The sequence below is a fragment of the Mus caroli genome, chromosome 10, assembly GCF_900094665.2.
Source record: "Mus caroli chromosome 10, CAROLI_EIJ_v1.1, whole genome shotgun sequence".
NCBI classification, from domain to species: Eukaryota; Metazoa; Chordata; class Mammalia; order Rodentia; family Muridae; genus Mus; species Mus caroli.
The window spans coordinates 74,949,591-74,972,123 of record NC_034579.1 but is presented as its reverse complement, the minus strand read 5'-3'; the positions used below and the strand labels follow the sequence as shown (position 1 = coordinate 74,972,123).

The 22,533-nt window shown below is 52.1% G+C and overlaps 1 protein-coding gene and 1 pseudogene across 2 annotated transcripts in view; both read left to right on the top strand.

Annotated features, from left to right (window-relative positions):
- The window catches only part of Gng7 (G protein subunit gamma 7), a 63,162-nt gene extending 43,103 nt beyond the window's left edge, over positions 1-20,059 (top strand). For both annotated transcript variants that reach the window (XM_021174860.2, XM_029482180.1), the window contains exons 3-4: positions 15,675-15,790; positions 16,911-20,059. In XM_021174860.2, the coding sequence (XP_021030519.1) occupies positions 15,707-15,790; positions 16,911-17,036 (210 nt within the window). In that variant the 5' untranslated portion in view covers positions 15,675-15,706 and the 3' untranslated portion in view covers positions 17,037-20,059. The remainder of the gene's footprint in view (positions 1-15,674; positions 15,791-16,910) is intronic.
- On the top strand, positions 14,153-14,394 carry LOC110303681 (annotated as a pseudogene).
- Positions 20,060-22,533: the final 2,474 nt, after the last annotated feature.

The following is a 22,533-nucleotide window of genomic DNA, read 5'->3' as shown; positions in this document are numbered from 1 at the left end:
TCCATGGCTGCACTCTGGTCATGGTAGGAGGGCCCCACAGCAGACCATGTCTCAGACCGCAAGCAGGCTCAGTGGCCTTGAAGGTGCTGGTGGAAGCTGCCGAGGCCAACTAGCTCAACTGCTTTGTGGTTCCCCTTGGTATCTGTGGCCCTCACAGCGGGTGACTCTCCCTTTCTCTCTCTTGCTTGCCTGCTTTTCTCCAGTAGGATAGCTTTATTCTGCAGCCCAGGCTGGTTTCAAGTTTGTGGCCATCCTACTGCCTCAGCTTCCTGAGTGAGGGAATGGTAGGCAGGACCTTCTGTGCTGAATGCTCCTTGGTAGAATTGATGTGGTAATTTTGTTACAATTGTAGCAAACTTTGTGTCTCTTAGTGATGGTTATAATGAAGAGGCGCTACTGTAACAGGGATCACAGCAACCAGGGATCCCTGGTGCATGCTGGGAGAAGGTACTCAGAACTTCAAGGAGGGGCAGACATGTGTGAGTCGTGGGACCTGGAGTTGGGCTGCTTGCCTGTGAGGCTCTCATTTCTACCTCAAACAGCTCTGATTTTACAGCTCCACACAGCCACCCCTGGGGACTCGAACTTGTGTCTTTGTGCTTGCAAAGCACGTGATCTTACCCACTGAACCACACCTTACTGAGGGTGACTAGGACACAGGTGTGTGTGCTTTAAATGTGTGACATTATCCATCACAGGAATAGCTTCTCTGAATTTGCACTTCAAAATAAAAAGGTGTGTGAATGGATGGTGGGGTTGTGGTGGCAGACACCTTTAGTCCCAGTGCTCTGAAGGCAGAGACAGGCGAGTCTCCGTGAGTTCAAGGCCAGCCTGGTATACAGAATGAGTTTCAGGACAAGTCAGAAATACACAGAGAAACTGTCTCAAAAATAAAATGAGAAGCAGACATTTGGGGGGTGTGGGATGGGAAATCACTTTCAAGCATCTAGGCATCTCTAAGATGAGGTATAGATGACCCAGAGGCTCAACCCTCAGCCCTCTCAGCCTTGACTCTGTGTGACTTGGCGTACCTGAGTGATGTCTGTATAAACATGTGGCCATGGAGAAGGTGGAGTCCAGGAGTCCTGCTCAGTGCCCGGGATGCCCACAGCAGAGGGTCCAGGCCTCAGGCTTCCTTCAGCCTCCTTCTCCAGTAGAGAAGGTTGGACTCAGGCTAAGCAGCCACACATTGTGTGGGTGGAAAAACCCCTGTTGGTTTTGTGAGAACAGCTACTGTTTGTGAAGGAAGAGGGGCTGAGGTGGGTGGCAGGAATCACAGGGACTGCCCCAGCCAGAGGGCAGCAGCCTCCTGCCTCGTGAGCCACCAGCCCAGCCTGGACAGGAAGTCCAGCCTGGGTTGGCCTCACCAGGGACAGCCCACTGCAGAAGCAGCCTCAAAGATGGGGATTCCCCCAGGAGTGATGACCGTCTTCTAACTGCCTAATATCACCAGGGACCTCAGCTTGGGTCAGGGAATCTGCCAACTAAGGCCCGAACTGAAGGACAGGACCCCTATTCCCCTGCTCTCCCCTCTCCAGCCCAGCTCCACCCAGTGTCCTGCATAGCACGAGGGGCAGGCAGCCCTTGAGCCCAAGTTTAAGGCCATCCTGGGGGCTGGGAGATATCTAAGTTGGTAAAGTGCTTGCAAATACTCTATGTAACCTCAGAGCCTGGGAGATGGGGCAACAGGACCCTAGAGCTTGCCAGCTGCTCAGCCTAGCCCACTGTCTCAATAAACAAGATGTCCAGCAGCCGAGGAGTGACTTGGGTTTTCCTTTGGTCTCTACATGAGTGTGTACACAAAACACAGCTAGCCGGGACAGTGAGTAAGACCGTGTGTGTGTGTGTGTGTTCATGTGTTTGTGCATGTGTGTGTCATGTTCATGTTTGTGTTGTGTGTATGTTCAAGTGTGTGTACGTGTATTGTCATGTATGTACACAAGTACGTACGTCTTCATGTGTGCATAAACATTCATGTATGTGTATAAATATTCATGTGTGTGTGTATGTTTGTGCATGAGTGTGTGCATGTTCATGTGTGCATATGTGTCATGTGTGTGGTATGCATACATGTTCATGTGTTTGTGCATATCTGTGCATGTTCATGTGTGTGGTGTGGTATGTGTCCATGTGGTGTGTATATGTGTGTGTGTGTGCTCATGTTCCTGAGTGTGTTCATGTGGTGTTTGTATATGTGTGTGTGGTGTGTACATATACCACAGCTTGCCAGACAGGTAGCCCACAGTCAGCACTCCCCTAAAGGGTCCCACTTCCCTGGCTCTCCACCCAGCCTGCTCTAGTCCCAGTCACCTGTCAGCTGTGGGTCCCAGGTCACAAGCTTTAACCTAACTTCTAGTTCTCCGCCCTTCCACCAGTGGCTTACATCAAAGCAGCCGGCAGCCGGCAACCCTCCCAAATGTTCCGTGCAGACTCGGGGCCCTGGAATTTTGTTTTCCTTCAGCCGGTGCACGTGCCTCTGCGCACTCTGACCTTGGCTGGGAGGATCCAGGGACTGTCGTGGAATAATACAAGTTGGAAGACAAAACTGAGAATGTAAGTGTGCCCATCTGCGAAGGGAGGCATCACTCTTTATCTTTGCTCGTTCATTCCTTTGGTTTGTCTTCTTTGTTTATGACAACATTTTACACAGCCCAGGCTGGACCACAACTCATGACTCTCCTGCCTCAGCCTCTGAGGCCTGAGTGGCATTAGAGTGGGGTGGTGGCAGTGCACGCCATTAGTCCCAGCACTCGGAAGGCTTAAGTTCCAGGCCAGCCAAGTGTACACCGAGAAACCCTATCCCTAAAAACCAAAGCAAACAAACAGATAGGAAAAGAAAAAGAAAAATGGAGCCCGCTAGTGAGTTGTTTGGTTTGCAGTGCTGGAGACAGAAGCCATGGCTTCTCCTTCCGTCATGACCCATGAGGAGCCTCTTGTCATCTCAGAATAGGCGCAGAGCTAGGAGTTCAAATCCAGGTCCCTGCGGGTCAGCTCTGCCCTGTGCGGGTAGGTCCTGTCCTCTCTACTGTGTAAGGATGTGGCCAAAGCAGCAAAGGCTAGAAGCCTGGTTCAGCAGTTACAGCCCTGGCTGTTCCTGCAGAGGACCCAGCACTCCCGTGGCAGGGGCTCACAACAGTCACTCCAGTTCCAGGGTGCAGACAGACATGTAGGAAACACCCAAATACACAAAAAGTAAAATAAATAAGTCTCTCTCTCCTTTTTAAAACTTTTATCTGAGTCATGTCTGATTCCGTAGTTTATCTTTTTTTAATAATTGATATTTTGGCCGGGCAGTGGTGATGCACGCCTTTAATCCCAGCTCTTGGGAGGCAGAGGCAGGTGGATTTCTGAGTTCGAGGCCAGCCTGGTCTACAGAGTGAGTTCCAGGACAGCCAGGGCTATACAAAAAACCCTGCCTCGAAAAACCGAAAAACCAAACCAAAAAAAAAAAAAAAAAAAAAAATTGAAATTTGGTCTTTTAGGCCAACTGTCTATCTTGCTAGGATACAGATGTACCACTTATTTTTTTTTTAATAAAATTATTTTATAAAGGAGCCTCTTTAGTGCAGTAGGAAGCATGTCAGTCTCATAAAATTATACTATGTGTGTTTTGCCTTCATGTTATTCTGTAAACCTAAGTGCAGTTCCTGAGTGGCTAAGGCCAGCAAGAATGCACCGGGTTCTTCAAAGCTGGAGTCACAGAGGGCTGTGAACTCCGTGTGGCTGTGAGAACTGTGGTCAGGTCCCATGTGAGAGCAGCCAGTGGTCACAGACGCAGGGCCGTCTCTATGTGCATGATAGGATGGGTGGGCTCACAAACTGGAGACCCATGTTTTGAGGTGGGGTGACTCAGGAGACTACTCAAGGCATCCTCCTGTCTCAGCCCCTGAGCACAGATCCCAGGTCTGCGCTGTACAACCCAGATGTTTATGTGGGTTTGAACCTGTGACTGCCTGGTCACACAGCAAGCATTTTACCCCCTAGCATTTCTCCAGTCCTTTACTTGTTTTGTGTTTATTATTAGAGAGAGAACCTATGGCCTCACTCATGCTAGGCAAGCCTCACTGAGCCACACAGCCCAGGGTGTTCATGAGACTCTTACAGTTCCTCCCCCGAAGGAACAGATCCCAGCCCTGGAGGGCACTGTGGGGACTTCCATGTTCCCACAGAATAGGAGCAGCCACCAGAGGCCAGTACTTAGGCAAGGTGTTCCATTCTCTGGTTGGCTGTCACCTCCCATACAGACAAATCAAGGCCATTTGTGTGCCCTGAGTGGCACCAGCTGAGCTCCATCCCAGGCACCTGGCCGTGAGAGCCCCCGTCCTGGGATGGACAATGGATCTGGGGACAGAATCAGCTCAGTGAAGCAGAATTATCAATGAACTTTCTGGAGTTGGGGGGTGTTTGTCCCTGCCATTGTCCGGTGCCAGCTCTGAATACCAGCTTCTAGAATGTGTTGGAGGGGGAGCTCTGTAAACATCTACATGTAAAATCTGAGGCATGCCCCTTCCCATAACAGATAGATTCAAACTGAGCTGGGGCCATCACATCATCCACGGCATAATGTCTCCACGTGGTTCTCCGCAGAGCGAGACAAGGGATCAGAGGCAGAAAGACCAGGAAGTTTCAGGCTGATGGCTCTGACAAGATAGGAAGGGGCCACAGGCCAAGGGATGTGAGACCTGTGGATACTGGGATAGGTGGGAGCCCCTGTGGAGTCTGCCTGATCTTTCCCACCTGGGGCTGGTACCCAGGGAAACTGGGCCATGCTCCGATGCCCAGCAATACTGAGTCAAGTACTTTGTCAGAATTTCTTGGAGGGATTTCTTGTGATTGTGGAAAAGTAATATCCCAGAGGCTGCAGAGAGACAGAAAGGTTTTAGTGGCACTTATAGAGTCATTGAGTCCCCACACAGCCCTCTCCTCTCTCCAACCAACCCTCCCTTCCTTCAGCTCACGAGACCCAGGCTGCCCTGTGCCCTGGCATGGATCCAGGGTGACAGCATTTCCTCAGGACAGGGAAGCTGAGAGTGGGTGACAGGAGCCACGGGGCTGCGTGCTCTGGCCCAACCCCCATACCCAAGGTTACAAACTCTCACATGATCATGGCTACCCTCCACACACACACACACACACACACACACACACACACAGCCAGAGAGGACCAAAGGCCACCACCCACTGCCCCCAGAGTGCCAGATGGGTAAACAGTGCTCCTTTCTCTCCAGTTCCTGTCACTAAGGTGACAGCCCCGTCACTGTCAGCACAAGTCAGCTCATTTTGGGGCTCTGCACTGGGAGCAGGGCCCGCCTGGACTATCTGTTTTTGCCTCTCGTGGACATTTTACTCATAGCTATTCTTTGGCCCTTTTCTAAATATAGCCACACAGGGACCCATTTACTCTGTGAACAAAGGGGCCACGGCTGACAGAGAGTCACAAGATGCTGTTTTTCATCTGGGTCACTGGTTTCCCTCGGAAATACACCCCCAAGTCCCGTTGTGAGGTCACACACTGTCTTCACGTGGCCAGCCCCACACCATGACCCTGAGAAGCTACAGGCTTGACCCATTCAATCTAGGGAGGGCTCACCAGGGAATCCCAACATGCATGCATTCCTATGGCTGGGCAGAGGGTGTCAACCTCTGTCCATGGCTCTCAGCCCTCTCTAGTGTCCACTGTGACAGAAGAGCCTGCTAGGGGTCAGGGGACCACTGAGGGTCCCCATCACAGCTGCCAGGGGAAGCACAGAGGAGCAGTCCTTCAGGGACTTGCTCAAGGCCAAGGGCAGCCCCTGCTGTGACCATCACCTTCTCTGTGGAGACTAAGCCAAGCTGAGATCCCCTGGGTGCTAGGGACATTGTGCTATAGCATTCTCTATGGGGGAGGGGGTGGGGGTGGGGGCTACACCCATTCCATACCAGGGGCTGCCCAAATGTCACAGTCACCTCCATATGGGAGCCCCTAGGCCAAGACTCACTGAATAAACACAGGCCAGGCGAAGCCAAAAGAACAGTGCAAACAGTTGCACAACTAAATTGAAAAAATCAACTAGGGTTGCACGGGTGGGGAGAGGAGACGGCACAGCTGCCATAGAAAGCAGTTTGGCAATTTCTGAAAAAAATTAAAAAAAAAAAGCCAAACCAAGCATAATCAATCACGTGACCCAGCAACTTGAAATTCACACACCCACCTCCCCAATCCTGGGCTCCTTCCTGTGTACATGCCCCAGGGACATGCATTCATCAACAAGGTCCTGGTGTATACAGCTGGCATGCAATTGTGTTCAAGACCCTTGTATATATAGTGGTGTGACATCATTGTGGAGACCTTGTTTTCAGAATTGGTGTGCAGTCATCACTGGGACCCACCCCTGTGTACACAGTGGTGTGCAATCATGGCTGAAACGATTTTTGTATACAGTGGTGTGTGTTAGGCTGCGCAGGTGCAGGGGGGCTACAGCCAGGCTCTATGCTCAGCCGCGGCACACGTCAGCCTGGTTTGTTTGGCTTCTGATCTGGGCTCTGTAAACACAGCTCCTTTCTGAACACCATGTGCTGGGAGCGAACAGACGTCTTGCGTCTGCCTCCTGCCCATCCGGCCTCGCGGTTTGGTTGTGTTTTGTGTTTGTTTTCCACTTATTTCTTAACTTATTTTTTGGCAGGCAGGAGGAGAAACCAGGGAGGGAAAAGTGAGCCGGATTCCTGGATGTTGATAGGAAGATAGGAGTGAGACATGGTGCTCTAGGAGGCTGAGGAGAAAACGGAAGTTCAAGGCCAGACTGGGCCGTTTAGGGACGCCTTGTCTCAAAATAAACAATAAAAGGGGACGTGGTCAGAGAGGAGTCCCTGCCTGGAATCCCCAGTGAGGGACTGTGGGGGTGGCCAAGGAGAGGGTCCACTCCTTACACCCTAGATCAAGCCTAGAATCCCTCAGGTCCAGCTCCCCTCCACTCCCACCCCCGCCCCGTCCTGCCTCCCCACCCAGTCTTATCCAGCCTCCAACTTTCACCGACCCAGTCTGGACGTTAATTTTTCTTCCTGTATTAGACAGAGTTCATTTCCAATCCAGTCTTTAGACACACACAAACACACACACACACACACACACACACACACACACACGTGCGCGCGGTCTCATGTAGCCCAGGCTGGCTTCACACTCACTCTGGGTGACCCTGGGTTCCATCCTCCTGCCTCTGCCTGCAGAAGCTGGCCACGGAACTCGGTTTCTGTGGTGCAAAGGATGGAGCTCTCGACTCCAGCCACTTCCGTCTCATCATGAATACGCGGGGGTGGGGTGGGGCTGGCACAGGGGGCACCAGGGAGTCCCTGGGACCACACCACCCCGAGGCCCTGATCTTAAAGAATCCTTTCGTTTGCTGGTTTCTGGCTCCGGCACTGGAAAGGGACAGGCAGACACACAGCCCGGTTCCCTCCTATTCCCAGATCCAGGCCCTGCGGAGAGGGAGGCGGGTGTCTTCCCAGCTGAGACCTCCCCAGGGTTGGCTTCCTTCTCCCACCTGGGGACCCTTGTCTCTTTCCCCCACCCTTTCCCCAGCATTCCCCACATTCCGGTCCCCTGACAAAGGATTCCAAGCTGGCTCGGGACTTTCTCAGCAGCAGAGAAGACTGCGGGAGGGGAGGGGCGGCTGTGCTTTCCCAGCCTGTGGGAGTGGCGGTGTCCCAGCTATGAGAGCTATGCCCGGCATGCACAGGTTCCCCAGCATTTTTGGATCTGAATGTCATTGTTTCCTAAAGTGGATTGCGGGGAGGGGGGGGGGGACGTTAATGGCCCCTCAGCTCTACTTTAGAGCCATTGTAGCCTGGGGAGATAGCCCAGGTTATATCTCACTGCACTGACTGCTTCAGCAGAGGACTCGGGTTAGGTTCCTAAAACCACATGGGGTTCACAACCCTCTGTGACTCCAAGCTCCAGGGGGACCGACGCCCCCTTCTGGTTGCTCTTGGAAGTACACAAGGCAGTAGGATTGTCGTTGAGTTTTAGGCCAACTGCAGAAACAAAATTTAGCCAGGTGTGAACCATGCCTTTAATCTCCTTAGAGGCAAGAGGATCTTTGTGAGTTCAAGGCCAGCCTGGTGCCTATAAAACCTTGTCTCAATCAATCATCAATTAATGCTACAAAGTTCACGGCTTGGAAGACAGCCATGTGGGTAAAGGACCTGAGTTCAATCTCGAGGGCTAGGTCAACGCTCACAGCATGAGTTCACACAGCATTGATTTAATTCCAGTTTTGTTTTTCTTTTGAGCCTTGGTCTCACTGATGATCCCAGGCTGGCCTCAAAGTTGTGATAGTCCCTCTGCCTCAGCCTCCAGATTTGGGTAGACAGGTACTGCAGAGGGTGGATGGAGTTACTCATGGCTGGTGCTGGGCTCAGCACTTGCTTGGCATGCTGAAACCCTGGGTCTATCCCAGCAGGTCAGGAGTTCAAGGCTATTCTCAGCTACTTAGGGAATTTCAAGCCAGCCTGGGCTACATGAGACCCCATCTGGCAAGGAAAGGAAAGAGGGCTGGTGAGAGGGCTCAGTGGTGAAGGGGCTTGCTGCCAAGCCTGATAACCAGATTCAGTCCTCCTCAGGACCCACTTAGTGGAAGGAAAGAACAGACTCCCCAAAGCTGCCCTTCAACTTCCACACATGTGTACTTGTAAAGAGTTCCGGGTCTGCCGGGCTTCAGAGCGAGGCTGTCTCCACAAACACACAATGAGCTGGTGACAGTGTCAGGCAAAGAACTCCAAGCTACATAGGAGGCTGAGGCAGGAGGATTACTTCAATGCAGAAGTTTGAGACCAGCCAGGTCACAGAAATTTCCACCACCCTAGACTGTCCCTTCATTATTGTTATCGTTGTTGTTATTGCTTGAGCCAGAGTCTCATGTAGCCGAGGCTAGCCTCAAACTTCCTATGTGGACAAGGATAACCTTGCAACTCCTGATCTTTCTGCGTTTGCCTCCCAAGTACTTGGATAACAACTTTGCAACTCCATGCCCCATGCTGGACATGGAACCCAGGGTTTCAACATGCTGAGCAAGCACCCTGCCCACTGAGCTACAACCACTACCCACTGAGCTACAAGCACCCTGCCCACTGAGCTACAAGCACCCTGCCCATTGAACTACAACCACTGCCCACTGAGCTACAACCACTGCCACAACCATTACCCACTGAGCTACAAGCACTGCCCACTGAGCTACAAGCACCTTGCCCACTGAGCTACAACCACTGCCCACTGAGCTACAGGCACTGTTCCAGCTGAGTTGTCCTCCCCATGGCTCTGGCTGTGAACATCTCACCATATTGCGCTCACAACACCAGCACATTCCAGAACATGTTTTCATTCTCTGTCCACAAACAGGTGACCTGAGCTCATCACCTGACCAGGTTGTGCAAAGTATTTGAGGTATTTTCCTCAAAGTCCACATGCCTCAGAAAGAGGTCATGGATGCGGGGTTCCTGTCTTGGGTGCAGAACGACAAGCGTGGACCTGTTGCTCCAACTCAAAGCCACTGTTTTCTGTTTAGAGAAGGCACAATTTGAATCTGGGGCATAGGAGAGGGGATTCCAGAGTATTTTCCAAATCCATGTCTGCATGGACCCATGACAAAGCCAGGTTCCTGGCGGTACCCTCATCGTGCCCAGGGACCTGGTCATCCTGTGGACTCTGCCATGGAGTTATGCAACAGGAGTTCAAGGGGAGACATTTCTATTGATTTATAAGCCGTCTGCAGTGAAGTATCCCAGGGTGCTCTTAAACCTCCTGCCTCCACTTCCCCAGTTCTGGGATGGCAGAAGTGCTACCACACCAGGTATATGCAGTGCTGGGCGTGGCACCTAAGATTTCGTTCATCCAGGCAAGCACAGAGCCACAAGCACTATAGCAACTGAGCTTTAAGCACTCAACCAACAGAGCTGCAAGCACCCTGCCTACTGGGCTCAGTTTAGGCCCTGACTTTTCCCAAGTCCCCCTAGGCCCATCTGGGTAGTAGTGACTTCTCCGCACAGCCTCTGGACAGATCAGAGGAGAGGCCTCCCCCTGCACGTGGTCTCTCAATGGAAATCATTAAACTGGCCGGGCCACATTTGCAGGAAGCACTGGTCACCCAGCTGTCAGCAGCCACCTCTGCTCCAGGCTGTGCTGCATCTGACTCCTGACCTGGATCTACACAGCACATCTTTCTCCATGGTGGCTGTGGCTGCTCAGGTCCCCTTTCCCCACAGGATGTTCAGAGATGGAGACTCTCCCTGCCAGCATTCAGTCCTCCATCTTCCTTCCACCGTGTCTCCCCTTGAATCCACACAGGGACTTTGTATATTTATTTTATTTTATGTTTATTATTTATTTTGTGGTGACTAGGTCTCATGTAGTACAGGCTAGCCTCAAACTGGCTATGTAGCTGAGGGTGGTCTTGAACTCCCAATCTTCTGCTGGGTGTGCTGTACCTTGCTTATGGGGTGATCTGATGGGCCCCAGGGCCTCCTGTGTGCTCGACAAGCACTCTACCAACTGAGCTGCAAGCACCTTACTCACTGGGCTACAAGTACTGTATTGGCTGAGCTACAAGCACCTTACCAACTGGACTATGAGCAAGCTGTGTCAGTTGAGCTACAGGCACTGTTAGCAGAAGGTCTCTGGTGAGGACAGTGACTTGGTTGGAGGTGGCTCTGACCCATCAAGCTCTTGGTGCTGTGAAGTCACCAGAGTTCACCTTGTCTCATCTTCACCTACAGGGTTGTTGGGGTCACAGGGCTTCTCTGACCTGGGAGTCCTCCAAACCCAGACTTGGCCCCAGGCAACAGTGGGTGGTGCTCAGGAGTCAGGCCAGCATGCTCTGTACTGGAGCGACCCCTGCACCCTGCTGCCCTCTTGGTCCATGTTACCATGATCAATGGCCCAGGCGAGGTGAAGGGCAGTGGGCAGGGGGTCATGGTGCTGTAGGTCATGGTTGGCTGTTGTCCACACACCCAGGCCTGTGAATTTGTACCTGCCAAAGTAAAACCTTCCAACAAGCACACGCCAGTCAACTTGGTACTGCATAGCGGAGGCAGGGGGAGCTGGTCTTCCTCAACTACATGCGCACGATGGGAACAGCCCAGGTGACTTTCACAAAACAGCAGAGTAGGAGCTAAAGAGATGGTGTGTGTATATATGTTTGTATGTGTATATGTATATGTGTGTATGTGTGTTTATGTATATATATATATGTATGTGTGTATGTATATATGTGTGTCTGTGTCTGTGTACATGTGTGTATATATATGTGAGTGTGTGTAGGTGTACATATGTATGTATGTATATGTGTGTATATGCTTGTATATATGTGTATGTATATGTGTGTGCATATATACATATGTGTATGTATATATGTACGTATATGTGTGTATATATGTGTGCACATATATGTATGTATATATTGTATATATGTGTGTTTGTATGCACGTATATGCATGTATGTCTGTGTATGTGTATATGCATATGTGTATATGTATGTGTGTGTATATGTGTATGTGCCACAGTATATGTACAGAGCTCAGATAACTTAAGGAAATCCATCCTCACGGTCCACTCTGTGGGTCCCAGGGCTTGAACTTGGGCTCTCGGGCTTGGCAGGGCACCATTGGCTGCTGAGTCTCTGGCCTGTGCCTTCTGTCTTTGATGCCCTGTTGCTTACTCATGAGAAAAAGCGAAGTATGTGAGTGTGTGAATCGCAGCAGCAGTGTCATGCTGGGATAATGAGGCCAGAACCTAGGTAGTGTGAGATTCCAGGACTTTCAACCTACAAGGAAATGAAGGCTGAATCCAAGGTCACTGAGGACAGCTGCCATAACATAGGGCAGTGCAGTAGCCAGGGCGACAGAAATGGCCCGTGTCCTGTGGCTGGTTACATGGCCACGTGTCCTTCTAAAACTGCCCACTGTGAACCTAAAAGGTTTTCACCATTAATAGAAACCTTGTCATCAAACAGAGTCCAAGAAGGGTAACACTCACTGGGCCATGGTGGGGCACACCTTTAACCCCAGCACTCAGGAGGCAGGGGCAGGTGGATCTCTGTGAATTTGAGGCCAGCCTGGTCTTCAGAGTGAGTTCCAGGGCTGCACAGAGAAACCCTGTCTCGAAACCAAAACCAACCCAAGCACAAACCAGCACAAAGGCCGTTGTGCACCCTCCCCTTTCTCCGGTGTCTTATTGGCTTTTGCTAGTGGTTGTGGTGGTGGTGTTTTGTTTTTGATGTGGTCTCATGTTGCTAAGGCTGGCCTTGAACTCACAATGTAGTCAAGGATAAGCTTGAATTCTTGATCCTTCTACCTCCACCTCCTGAGTACTCGGGTAAAGCGATGCACCTCCGTGTCTGCCTTAAGAGCATCCTGTGTGAACGTGAACGGCCCCGGCCAGTCTCTCCTGGTCTCCTTGGTTCAGTCTTCCTGTGGCCAGTGAGCACCCCATCATTTACTTATTTATTTATGGATTTTGAGGCAGGGCCTCATTGTGTAGTCATGGTTACCCTAGAACTTGCCTTGTAGACCAGGCTGGCCTCTGCCTCACCAGTGTTGTTGGGATAGGCTATATAAAGCTGTGAACACTGCTCAGCTGCATAGAGAACCATCCAGAACCATCCAGAACCATCCACAGAGCCTGGGTACAGCTGCCCGATGTCTCTGCTGCACTAGACCCCCAAATCACCCACCCAGAGGACCCCAGCTCCCTCCCTTCTCGGCATGTGGGGTTCCATGGCTTCAGTTCGGCTGGTGACCAGGTTGCAGGGTCTCTTGAGATCTGTGAAATCAAAAAGAGAATGCCAGCTCCCCTCAGGCCCCCCAAGACTTGTGTGGCCATCACAGGGGAGCTCCTGTCTGGAGTGGCGGAGGCAGGCACCAGGCATAGCATCCTGGTAACTTTGTGAATTTCTTCACATTCCCTTCGTGTCTGAGGTCTATGTTACTTCTATCACTGTCTCTTCCATGCTTGGTTCTGGGGTGGCCATTTTCATCCTCCCCAGCACACGGGAGGTGTAATTATACCTCTCCCCACATGGGGAGCTAAACCCCAGCCCTGGCTTCCAACTCCTGCAGGATGCTCAGAGCCTCTCCAAGAGCAAGGGCTTCTCTGACAGGCCTTCTCCCCAAGTCACCATAGGTAATGCCCTGAGTTCTCCTGTGCTGCCCGGAGAGACTGCACTGTGGTTCCTGTGGACACGGCCAGGAGCTCTGCAGGCCCCACTCCACCCACAAGCCTTTCCCCCAGGGCTGCCACGTGTTGAGCCTCATGGTGAGCAGCCTATGAGGAATGAGCCTAGCTGACTCACATCTCAAGGTTTTAGCTACAGTTGATTCCCTTACTACCTGTATGTGTGTGTGGGGGGGGATAAGGGGGCATGGCTTGGGTGTGAGTCAGGGACTGGCTGGTGACACAGTTCTCTGCAGAATCACAGCTTGGGGTCAGCAGACACAATGAAAAGCCAAAACTGCCCACCAGGAAAATCATGGAAGACAGAAACATGTCCAGACACATATGTGGACAAATGCAGCTATGTCCATAGTGATGATATGCAGAGGTGTGTGTGTGTGTGTGTGTGTATACATGATTAAATACTGGCCAAGGATAGAGGTGTGGCTCCTGAGTAAAGCCCTGACTTGGCATGCACACAGCCACACACACATGATCACAGAAATGCCCATGCCCTGTGCCTGTCTGAAGACATCCTCACACACAGCACATACCTGAAGATAGACTCTGACACACTCCCACTTGTATCTGTGTATGCTGATCTCTGCACACAGGCCTGCACTCGGATGCATCTTTAGTGGACACACACACACACACACACATGGCCTGGTCTCTGTTCTCTCTACCCAGCTATATTTAGCTCAGGAGAAATCTCGGGCTGAAGTCCATGCGGTTTCCACGTCCTGCCTGGAAGCCCTGATGAGTGATTTCTCTGCAGCCTGTGCTGAGGCCCGGCTTCTCTGTCCCCAGGAGGGGAGCTGGATGTCAGCCCACACACCAGAGAGCCAGGCAGGCTGAAGGATCTTTTTGTTATGATCATTAATTGAAAACTGATTAGGGGACAGGAGTGCACCCACCCTTCCCAGCAGCCTTTGCGCACAGCTGGATTTCTATAGACACCAGGACTTCAAGATGGCGTCACTCATGCCATTGAAGGAGAAGTGGCTCATGGAAGTTAAACCTGGAGAGCTGCCAAGCTGGCTATCGATACGGGATTTCACCCCATTGGCGCTGCAGGAGCCTTTCAGAGAGGGTATGACCGGTATTACAAGTTCGGAAAGGCAGCATCTGTCTTGGGGATTAACATGGTACTGGCAGCCTGTGTGGTTTTCAGCTACTGCATTTCTTACAAGGAACTCAAACATGAGCGGTGACACAGGAACCACTGAAGAGGGGTCGCTATGGAGGCACTGCATGGCTGAGCAAAGCCCCTACCCCGCTCTGATCCAGGAAGAGTTCATCTGGCCAAACCTTCATACCCTGACTGAGAACTAGTGTCTGATAAAAGGTGACTGAATGGTTCAGGTAAAAAAGAAAAAGGAAAAGAAAACTAACTAGGAACATTGTTAAACTAGATGTGGTGGCTTATGCCAAGCTGAGGCAGAAGGGCCGAGAGTTCCAGGACAGACTGGGCTACATAGGGAGACTCTGTCTCTAAACAACAAAACAATATTCATTGTCTGTTCATGGCAAGCTGAAACAAAAAATATAAGGCGATTCCACTGAGCATTACCTAATGTGACATTTGATAACCTACAGGCAAGGGCTGGCAAAAGGGCTCAGCTGGAAAAGGTGATTGCAGCAAAGACCGACGACCTGTGTTGTCCCAAGGAACCACATGGAAGAAGATAGCAGACTCCTTCAACTTGTCCTCTGACCTCTGCACGGGTGCTGTAACACATGCAAATGTGTGCACACACACTCACACACATGCAAACAGGCATGCATATGCAGATATTTTTAAACAATAAAGTGTTATTACTGCTGAGAGGGCTCAGCAAGTGAAGCACTTGCTGCCAAGCCTAAGGAGTTGGGTTCAATCCCCAGAGACTACTGCAGGCTGTCCTCTGACTTCCACATGCACTCCAACACCCCCATCGCTAAATACATACATACATACATACATACATACATACATACATACATGTAAAAGAGGAGCTGGGTGTGACTCAGCAGGAGGGAGTCACTTCAGAGCCCCCTCTGCCACCTGGACTATCTGAAGAGTCCCTCCAGCGGTGGCCTTCCCAGAAGTGAATTCGGTTCGCCCAGACCACCCAGGTAGCCTAGCCTATACCCAGATCACTGGTTCTGCTGCCATCTGGGGACATCGGAGCCTCTGCTTGAGTCCTCTAGCCCAGGACAAATAGACAATCTCTAGTAGAATTATCATTAGTCCCCGGGCCTGGGCCTTGGTGGTCACAGTTCTCTAGACCCGTTTGATGAATGAATGCGTGATTGTATGACTGGCTAAGGGAGAGACCCGTGGCGAGGCTGGGATGACCCTGAGTGGCCCAGTGGCTGCTGTCCCTTGCCACTCCGCCTGCGGGAATGGAGCAAGTGCTGCTTCCCTTACTCTGAGAGGCCAGCGGGGTCTGGGGCCAGGGTTCCCAGGGTCTAAGCAGCAGGTTCACGCCATGCCCTCTGTGCCCTCCAGCTCTCTAGACGCCAGGTCCACGCTCATGGCCGATGATGTCAGGTACTAACAACGTCGCCCAGGCCCGGAAGCTGGTGGAGCAGCTGCGCATCGAAGCTGGGATCGAACGCATCAAGGTGAGCTGTGTCGGGGGGTGGGGGGACGAGGGGGACCCGGTGAATGAGCGCCTGTCCTTAGCCATAGATTCTGGCTGTGTAACCCGGAGACACGCACTCGGGGCCCCTGAGCACGAGCCACAGCCTCTCTGTCGGGCGGGACAGAGCCTGGGGTAAACGTGGCTTTCCACATCAGGCCGGTTCAGTGTCTTCCTCTGGTTACCACAGATGCAAGCAGAAGATATATACACAGAGGAATGGCGCAGATGGGGGTCTAGCTGCTTCCACAGTTGGGCAAGGTTTTCATTTCTTGCAGTGACAAGGAAATGAAACAAAACATTCCATTTCAAAAAGATGAAATCAAAAGAAAACTGTGTAGCCCGGCGTGGTGGCGCACGCCTTTAATCCCAGCACTTGGGAGGCAAAGGCAGGGAGATTTCTGAGTTCGAGGCCAGCCTGGTCTACAGAGTGAGATCCAGGACAGCCAGGGTTACACAGAGAAACCCTGTCTCGAACCCTCCCCCCCCCCAAAAAAAAAGAAAAAGAAAACTGTTTGATCTGTGTGGTAAATAAAGAAAAAAGGGCTGGGGGCGTGGTCAGAGCGGAGCTGCCACCTAGAGTCCTCAAGGAGCCCAGAGGGTCACGTGAACATGGAACATTTGTACTCTAAACCACGCCCCCAGCCCCTCATTGGGGGGATTCTAGGCGGGGCTCCACCCAGACCACATGCCCAGCCCCTGTGGGTGATATTTTGTGCGTTCGCAATGCTTATTAGACATCCTCATGGTCTTTTGGGACCATAAGCCCACGCAAAGATCTCTAAAGGGAGCCATCACTTCATCCCATCCCCTAGCAACAATTTATCTACTTCCTATCTTGGATTCGTTCATTCTAGAAATACCTTATCATGGAGGGAGTATATACTATGTGGCTTCTGTGTCTGACTATGACTGAACACAAGTTCCTCAAATTCCCTTTATGTTGTAGCCTGTGTCAGAGTCTCATTCCTTATCATGGCTGCGTACTATTCCACAGCGTGTGTACCACAGCCTGTGTGTGACCTCCTCTGGGCTCTCCCTGCCTTGTGGCTGATGTGATCTGTCCCATCTGACCTTTCCTTTCTCCTCCTTGTGCTACACAGGTCTCCAAGGCCTCATCAGACCTGATGGGCTACTGTGAGCAACATGCCCGCAACGATCCCTTGCTGGTTGGCGTGCCAGCCTCTGAGAATCCATTCAAAGACAAAAAGCCTTGCATAATTCTCTAGTTCTCTCTCTTTCTCTCTCTTCCCCCTCTCTCCCTCTCCCTCTCTTTTTCCCCAACCCCGAGGTATTGTCCAATTTTTCCTGTAAGGAAAATATTTGAATCCTTCCTACTTTGAATTCGAAAGGAACAGAAACCATTGTGAATGCTGGGATCCTCCTGACCTAGCTGGAGTTTATGACCCCCGGTTGGGTCTCTGACTGTCGCCTGGCCTAACTGAGCTGTTAGCCTTGTCACCCCCTCGTCAAGAGTCACTACTGTGGCCGATTTTTAAACCTTTCCTTAGTTGCCTTGGGGAAAGGGCTCCGTTGATAAACGGCAATGCCTTGCAAGCGTGAGGACCCTAGGTGCGGTGCGGTCCTCAGGTCCCACATAAAGCATGCAGGTGCAGTGTCACAAGGTTGTATTTCAGCACTTGGAAGGCGAGACAGAAGGGTCCCCAGGGCTTGAGGGACTGCCATCCTAGTTGTCAGTAAACTCCAGACAGAGGAGGACACCCAGCCTTGACCTCTGGCTCCACACGCGGCACACACAATGCACCCTGTGCTGCCCTGTGTCCTTCCCGAGTGGCCCTGTCATGTACACAGTGACACCCTTTCTCCAGAGACATGGCCCATTCCAGAGAGGGCATCTGGGTCTCCATTCAAAGGAAGCTCTTGCTGGTCTGACCGAGTGTGTAATTTTGTCTCCTAAGCCTGAGATCCACGTGGTCACTGGCGGCTCCCCATTTTCTCCCAGTTACACAGTTACCCAGGTGGTGGTGAGGGCAGAAATGCAGGTTAGTTATCTCTCGAGGTGATCGAGGAGTGACAGGGTTCTCCGTCCCACATCGTGACTGTGGCTCCAGATCCCCCTGCCTCCTTCCTGGGACAAACTATTTTGTAACTAGCTAGAACCCAAGCCCCTCAGTGTGGGGACTGTAGCCCTGGTCTGCACTCCCAGATGAGGGGATTCTAGGCAGGGCTGCATACCTGGCCATGTCCCCAGCTCCCTCACTGGGGATTCTAGGCGGGGCTCCACCCAGACCACACCCCAATGAGGATTTGGGGACTCTAGGCGGGGCTCCACCCCGGACTGCGACCTCAGCCCCTTACTGGGACATTCTAGGTGGGGCTCTACATTGACCACTCCCCCAGCCCCTCACTAGGGGATTGTAGTCCGGGGCTCCACCCTGACCACGCCCCTAGACCCTTGTTGGTAGATTCTCGACAGCATTCTACCCCTGAGCCAGGCCTCTTCTCTTTCTATTTTGTGAACAGAGCCCTAGAGTCCAGGCTGGCCTGGAACAGGAGATCTTCCTGCCTCTGTCTCCAGAGTACCTACATGACGGGCCTGTGCTTGCATGCCTGGCATTGGATTGGACTGAAGAAAACATGCCCTCTGTAACAGTGACAGTGGCAGGTATAGGGAGGACACGGCTTGGGTGTGCCAATGCGGTCTGCAGCCATACACAGAGGCAGCCTAAGCATTTGAAAGACCCCAGCTGCCTCTTTCTCCTGCCAGATCAGTATGGGAGCAAACGGCAGAACTGAAGCCAGTCTAGTGGTTCCCTGTAGCACTGGTGGAAATCTGCTGCCAAAAGCCTGGGCCAGACTGATCCCTGGGCAAAGTGAATGGGGCGAGCACAGCTAGCTCATCTTCTAGCCAGTTAGGCATGACCTACCGCCTAGGTAAGGTGGCAGGTTCCCACAAATCCATTTGATGGAAACAGGAAAAGAAGTCTGGGGTGTGACTAAGGGGAGGCATTGCAGGTGCTAAGAGCCCCCCCTTCCTCCTCCATGGGCTGGGTCACAGAGAGCACAGTCTAAGGGTCTGGCTTCTGTGCATCAGCTCCCATTATTGGTCAGAGAGGGCCAGCGACTTTAGTGAGCCTGACTCTCAGAACCTGGCTTGAGTCAGAAAAGCCAGTTCCCCCCACCCACAAACTACAGCCACCTTGCATTAGGCTAGGAACCAGGTCCCAGGATGTATGTCCCTAGCTACACTGGCAAGGAGAAAGAAAAGCTGGAAATCTGGGGACCGGGGCTGCAGAGCATCCACCCAGCATGCTGGAAACCTGGGTTCCACCCCAAGCTCAAAGTAACCAGGCACGGGCACTGGGGTAGGCAGATGAGGACTTCAGGGTCTTCCTCAGCTACATAATGGGCTCAAGGCTAACCTGGATTACATGAGACCATGTCTCAAATTCAGTGCACTCTCTCACTCTCTCACACCTGCCTCCCTCGGGAGGTCAACAGCAGATGCCTGCCTGGCCAGCCTGTGTGTGGTCGGAGCATTTTGTTTCTCGCCTCTGGGACAAAAAACTCAAATCTGCATCTCTGCCCACACTTCCAGTTCTCCCTCCCTAGGTGACACAGGCCAAGGACAAAGTGACTTCTTGTTCCCAGGGAAGGTAGGACATGCTTGGCTGATGTATCCAGGATGGACCTTGGGCCCCAATAGCCCCTGTGTGCCCTCCTAACCACTGGAGCCCTGCCTCAGCTTAGAGATACTTAGGGAAACCAGAACACAACAGAGCCATCAGGAGCCAAGATTGGGGGCCCTCGCCTTCAATCCCAACACTCGGGAGGCAGAGGCAAGGGGATCTCTGTGAGTTCGAGGCCAGCCTCATCTACAGAGTGAGTTCCAGGACAGCCAGGGTTGTAGAGACATCGTCTAAAAACAAAATAAAACAACCAAAACTGTTAGACCTGCTGCAGCTTGAGCCACCCAGGAGGGACTTCCAACCTAAGGAGAAGGATGGTGGACATGGGGGTGTATCCTACACAGAAGCCATATACACTGGCCAGATGTCACATGGCACTTTTCATTTTCGTCCCCACTCCAGGGCTGGCTCCTCCCCCTCACACTCCAGGGCTGGCTCCTCCCCCTTCAGACTCCTCCCCCTTCCCTGCGCTTTGTGAAGCTGGTTGGTTTTTATTTCTGATTTAAAAAAATTTTTTCCGTGTGCCACGCCCATTCTCCCAGTGTTACTATTGTGTGGAATGAGGTCACAGGAGGGCGAATCCTCCATAATAAAAGCCTCGATTTTCCTTTTGCCTCGACTCTAAATTATTTTTCTCTCCCTGGCCTGGATGGCTCAGATAATGTGAGGGACAGTGGCCAGCCTTCCACATCCCCTTCCTCAGGGACTCCATCGGACACCTGGGATGAGGGAGGAGTGAGGCTCAGGCCGGGTGGACTATAAGGTCTGCTCATTGAACTGTTTTATTTTGAGACAAGCATCTCACATAGTCCAGGCTGGCCCTGAACTCATTATACAGTGTGGGCTAGCCTGACCTTCCTGCCTGTAACTCCTGAGTACTGGATGACAGGTGTGGCCAGCATGGCTGGGTCCCTGAAGTGTTAGGGGTGGGAGCCAGGTCTTTGTTCATACTGGGTGAGTGCTCCACCCACTGTGCTCCACCCTGGCCTTTTGTTTTGTTTGGAGACAGGCACACTGTTTACCTGCCTAGAGTCACCCAGTAAGGGGCTCAGAACGTGGCTCAGTGAAAGAAAACTCACACTACATGTGCAAAGGCCCTAGGTTCAATCCCAGCACCATAAAAGTTAGAAGACCTTTCATTCCTAAACACTTGTGGGATCAGAGGTTCAACACAGGCCTCCCTTGGCTGCCGTCCAGGCCTGCAGGGACGGTCCAGGAAGAACCTGCAGTTGTTCCCTCACAATAGCCTGAGGCCCTGCATCCCTTGGCTCGAAGCCCCAGCCTCCTCCTTTGGAGCCAGCAGGGCAGTATCTTCCAGTCTGTCTGCCTGCCACCTACCTGCCTCCTTCTGAGGGCCAAACTAATGCAGCAAGTCCTGGATAATCCATGATGGCCCCCAGCTCGAGACCCTCAGTTTGACCTCTGTAAAGTTTCTCCTCCCTGGGAGATGACGTGTCACAGATCTGAGGGTGCAGATAAGGTGGTCTTTGGGGCTCGTAGCAGCCACCCATGCCTGGCTGCCATGGAACTTGAGTTTGAGGCAGACATTTATTGGACCCGAGGTCCAGGTGAACTAGGACAGTGAGGAGGGAGGGAGAGCCGGCTAGAAAGGGTGTGCTGTTGACTTAGCCACCACTTACTGTGGCCTGTGTTTGTGTCTGAGGGACCATGGCCTGACAAACTCACCTGGGCATCGATCCTGGATCCCAGGGGAGGAGGAGGAGAGGATAGCTTCCAGGCTCCACTTTGCACAGGGGTCCCCATCTGCTCTGTGAGTGGAAGGCTCTCCTGTATAAGAGGTCACACTATGAGACATCAGTGACAACCCCCACCCCCAAATAGAGCCAGCCTTCCCAGGACAGTGAAGGCTCAGGAAGAATAAAAAAGAGAACAAGACAGGTTTATGGAAGTGTCTGGTGTGTGTGACAGTGGCAGCAGGAGCATCCCTGAACCAAGCTAATGCGCGGGAATCACAGGCCACACCCCCATAGGCTCTGCAGTCCCACACACCGTCCAGAACAGCTTCTCAGAGGTCCTAAAGGTCCTAAAGGGCTCTGTGTAAGCTTTCTCATGACAGAGGCAGATCAAGCCACAAGACTCAGGAGCAGCACATGGGGGTGGGGGTGGGGGACAGTGTCCAGGCAGGAGGATCTGGAGTGCAAGGCTAGCTTGAGCTACAGAATGAGTCCCTGGTACTGGTGAGGTGGATCGGCAGTTAAGAGCACTAGCTGCTCTTGCAGAGGTCCCAGCTTCAATTCCCAGCAACCACATGGCAGCCTACAACTGCCTATGACTTCAGCTCCATGGGAATCTGACGCCCCCTCTGGCCTCTGCGGGTACTGCACTCGAACGTAGTACAAATAACTAAAAGCAAGAGAAATGTTTCTTTTAAAGGAATGTTCTGAGTGGCTCTGGTTCTAGAGACTAAAGCTGGAAGCATCTCAAGCATTCGGCCACAGGTGAACAGGGAAAGGAAACGTTCATACCAAAGGTCGCAACTCAGCCCTGGGAAGGAATACGGTGCGAGCACGGGGTGACTCGCCAGCACTACGCTGAGTGAAGCAAGCTTTGCCCAGAGGAGAACAATGGGAGTTCATGGACAACAGGTGACCCTCAGTGAGGGTTGTGATCATTAGGAGGACAGCCTCAAACACACCCACATCTAAATAGAAGAGTCTGGGGCTTGGTCCACTCACATAGGAGCAAAGAACCTGGCAGGGGGCTTCTCAGCCTTCTACATCATCCAGGCCCTGAAGGTCACCGCGGTTTTTGCTGGGGAAATGTATGCAAATGGTCTACTGGACAAGTGTGGGGTCTTAAGCCGTCATCTCAGCGCTCAGGGGGTGGAGGCAAGAGGATTGCTATGAGTTTAAGGCCTCATAAAACAAAAACAAAAAACAAAACAAAAAAAACCAGAATCAAAACAGGTCAGAGGCAGCTAGAGAGCTGGCTCAGAGGTTGTGAGCATTGGCTGCCCTTTCAGAGGACCCAAGTTAGGTCCCCAGAGCCCACATATAACTCCAGTGACAGGGGATGTGATATGCCCTTCTGGCCTCCAAAGGCACCCACAGGCATG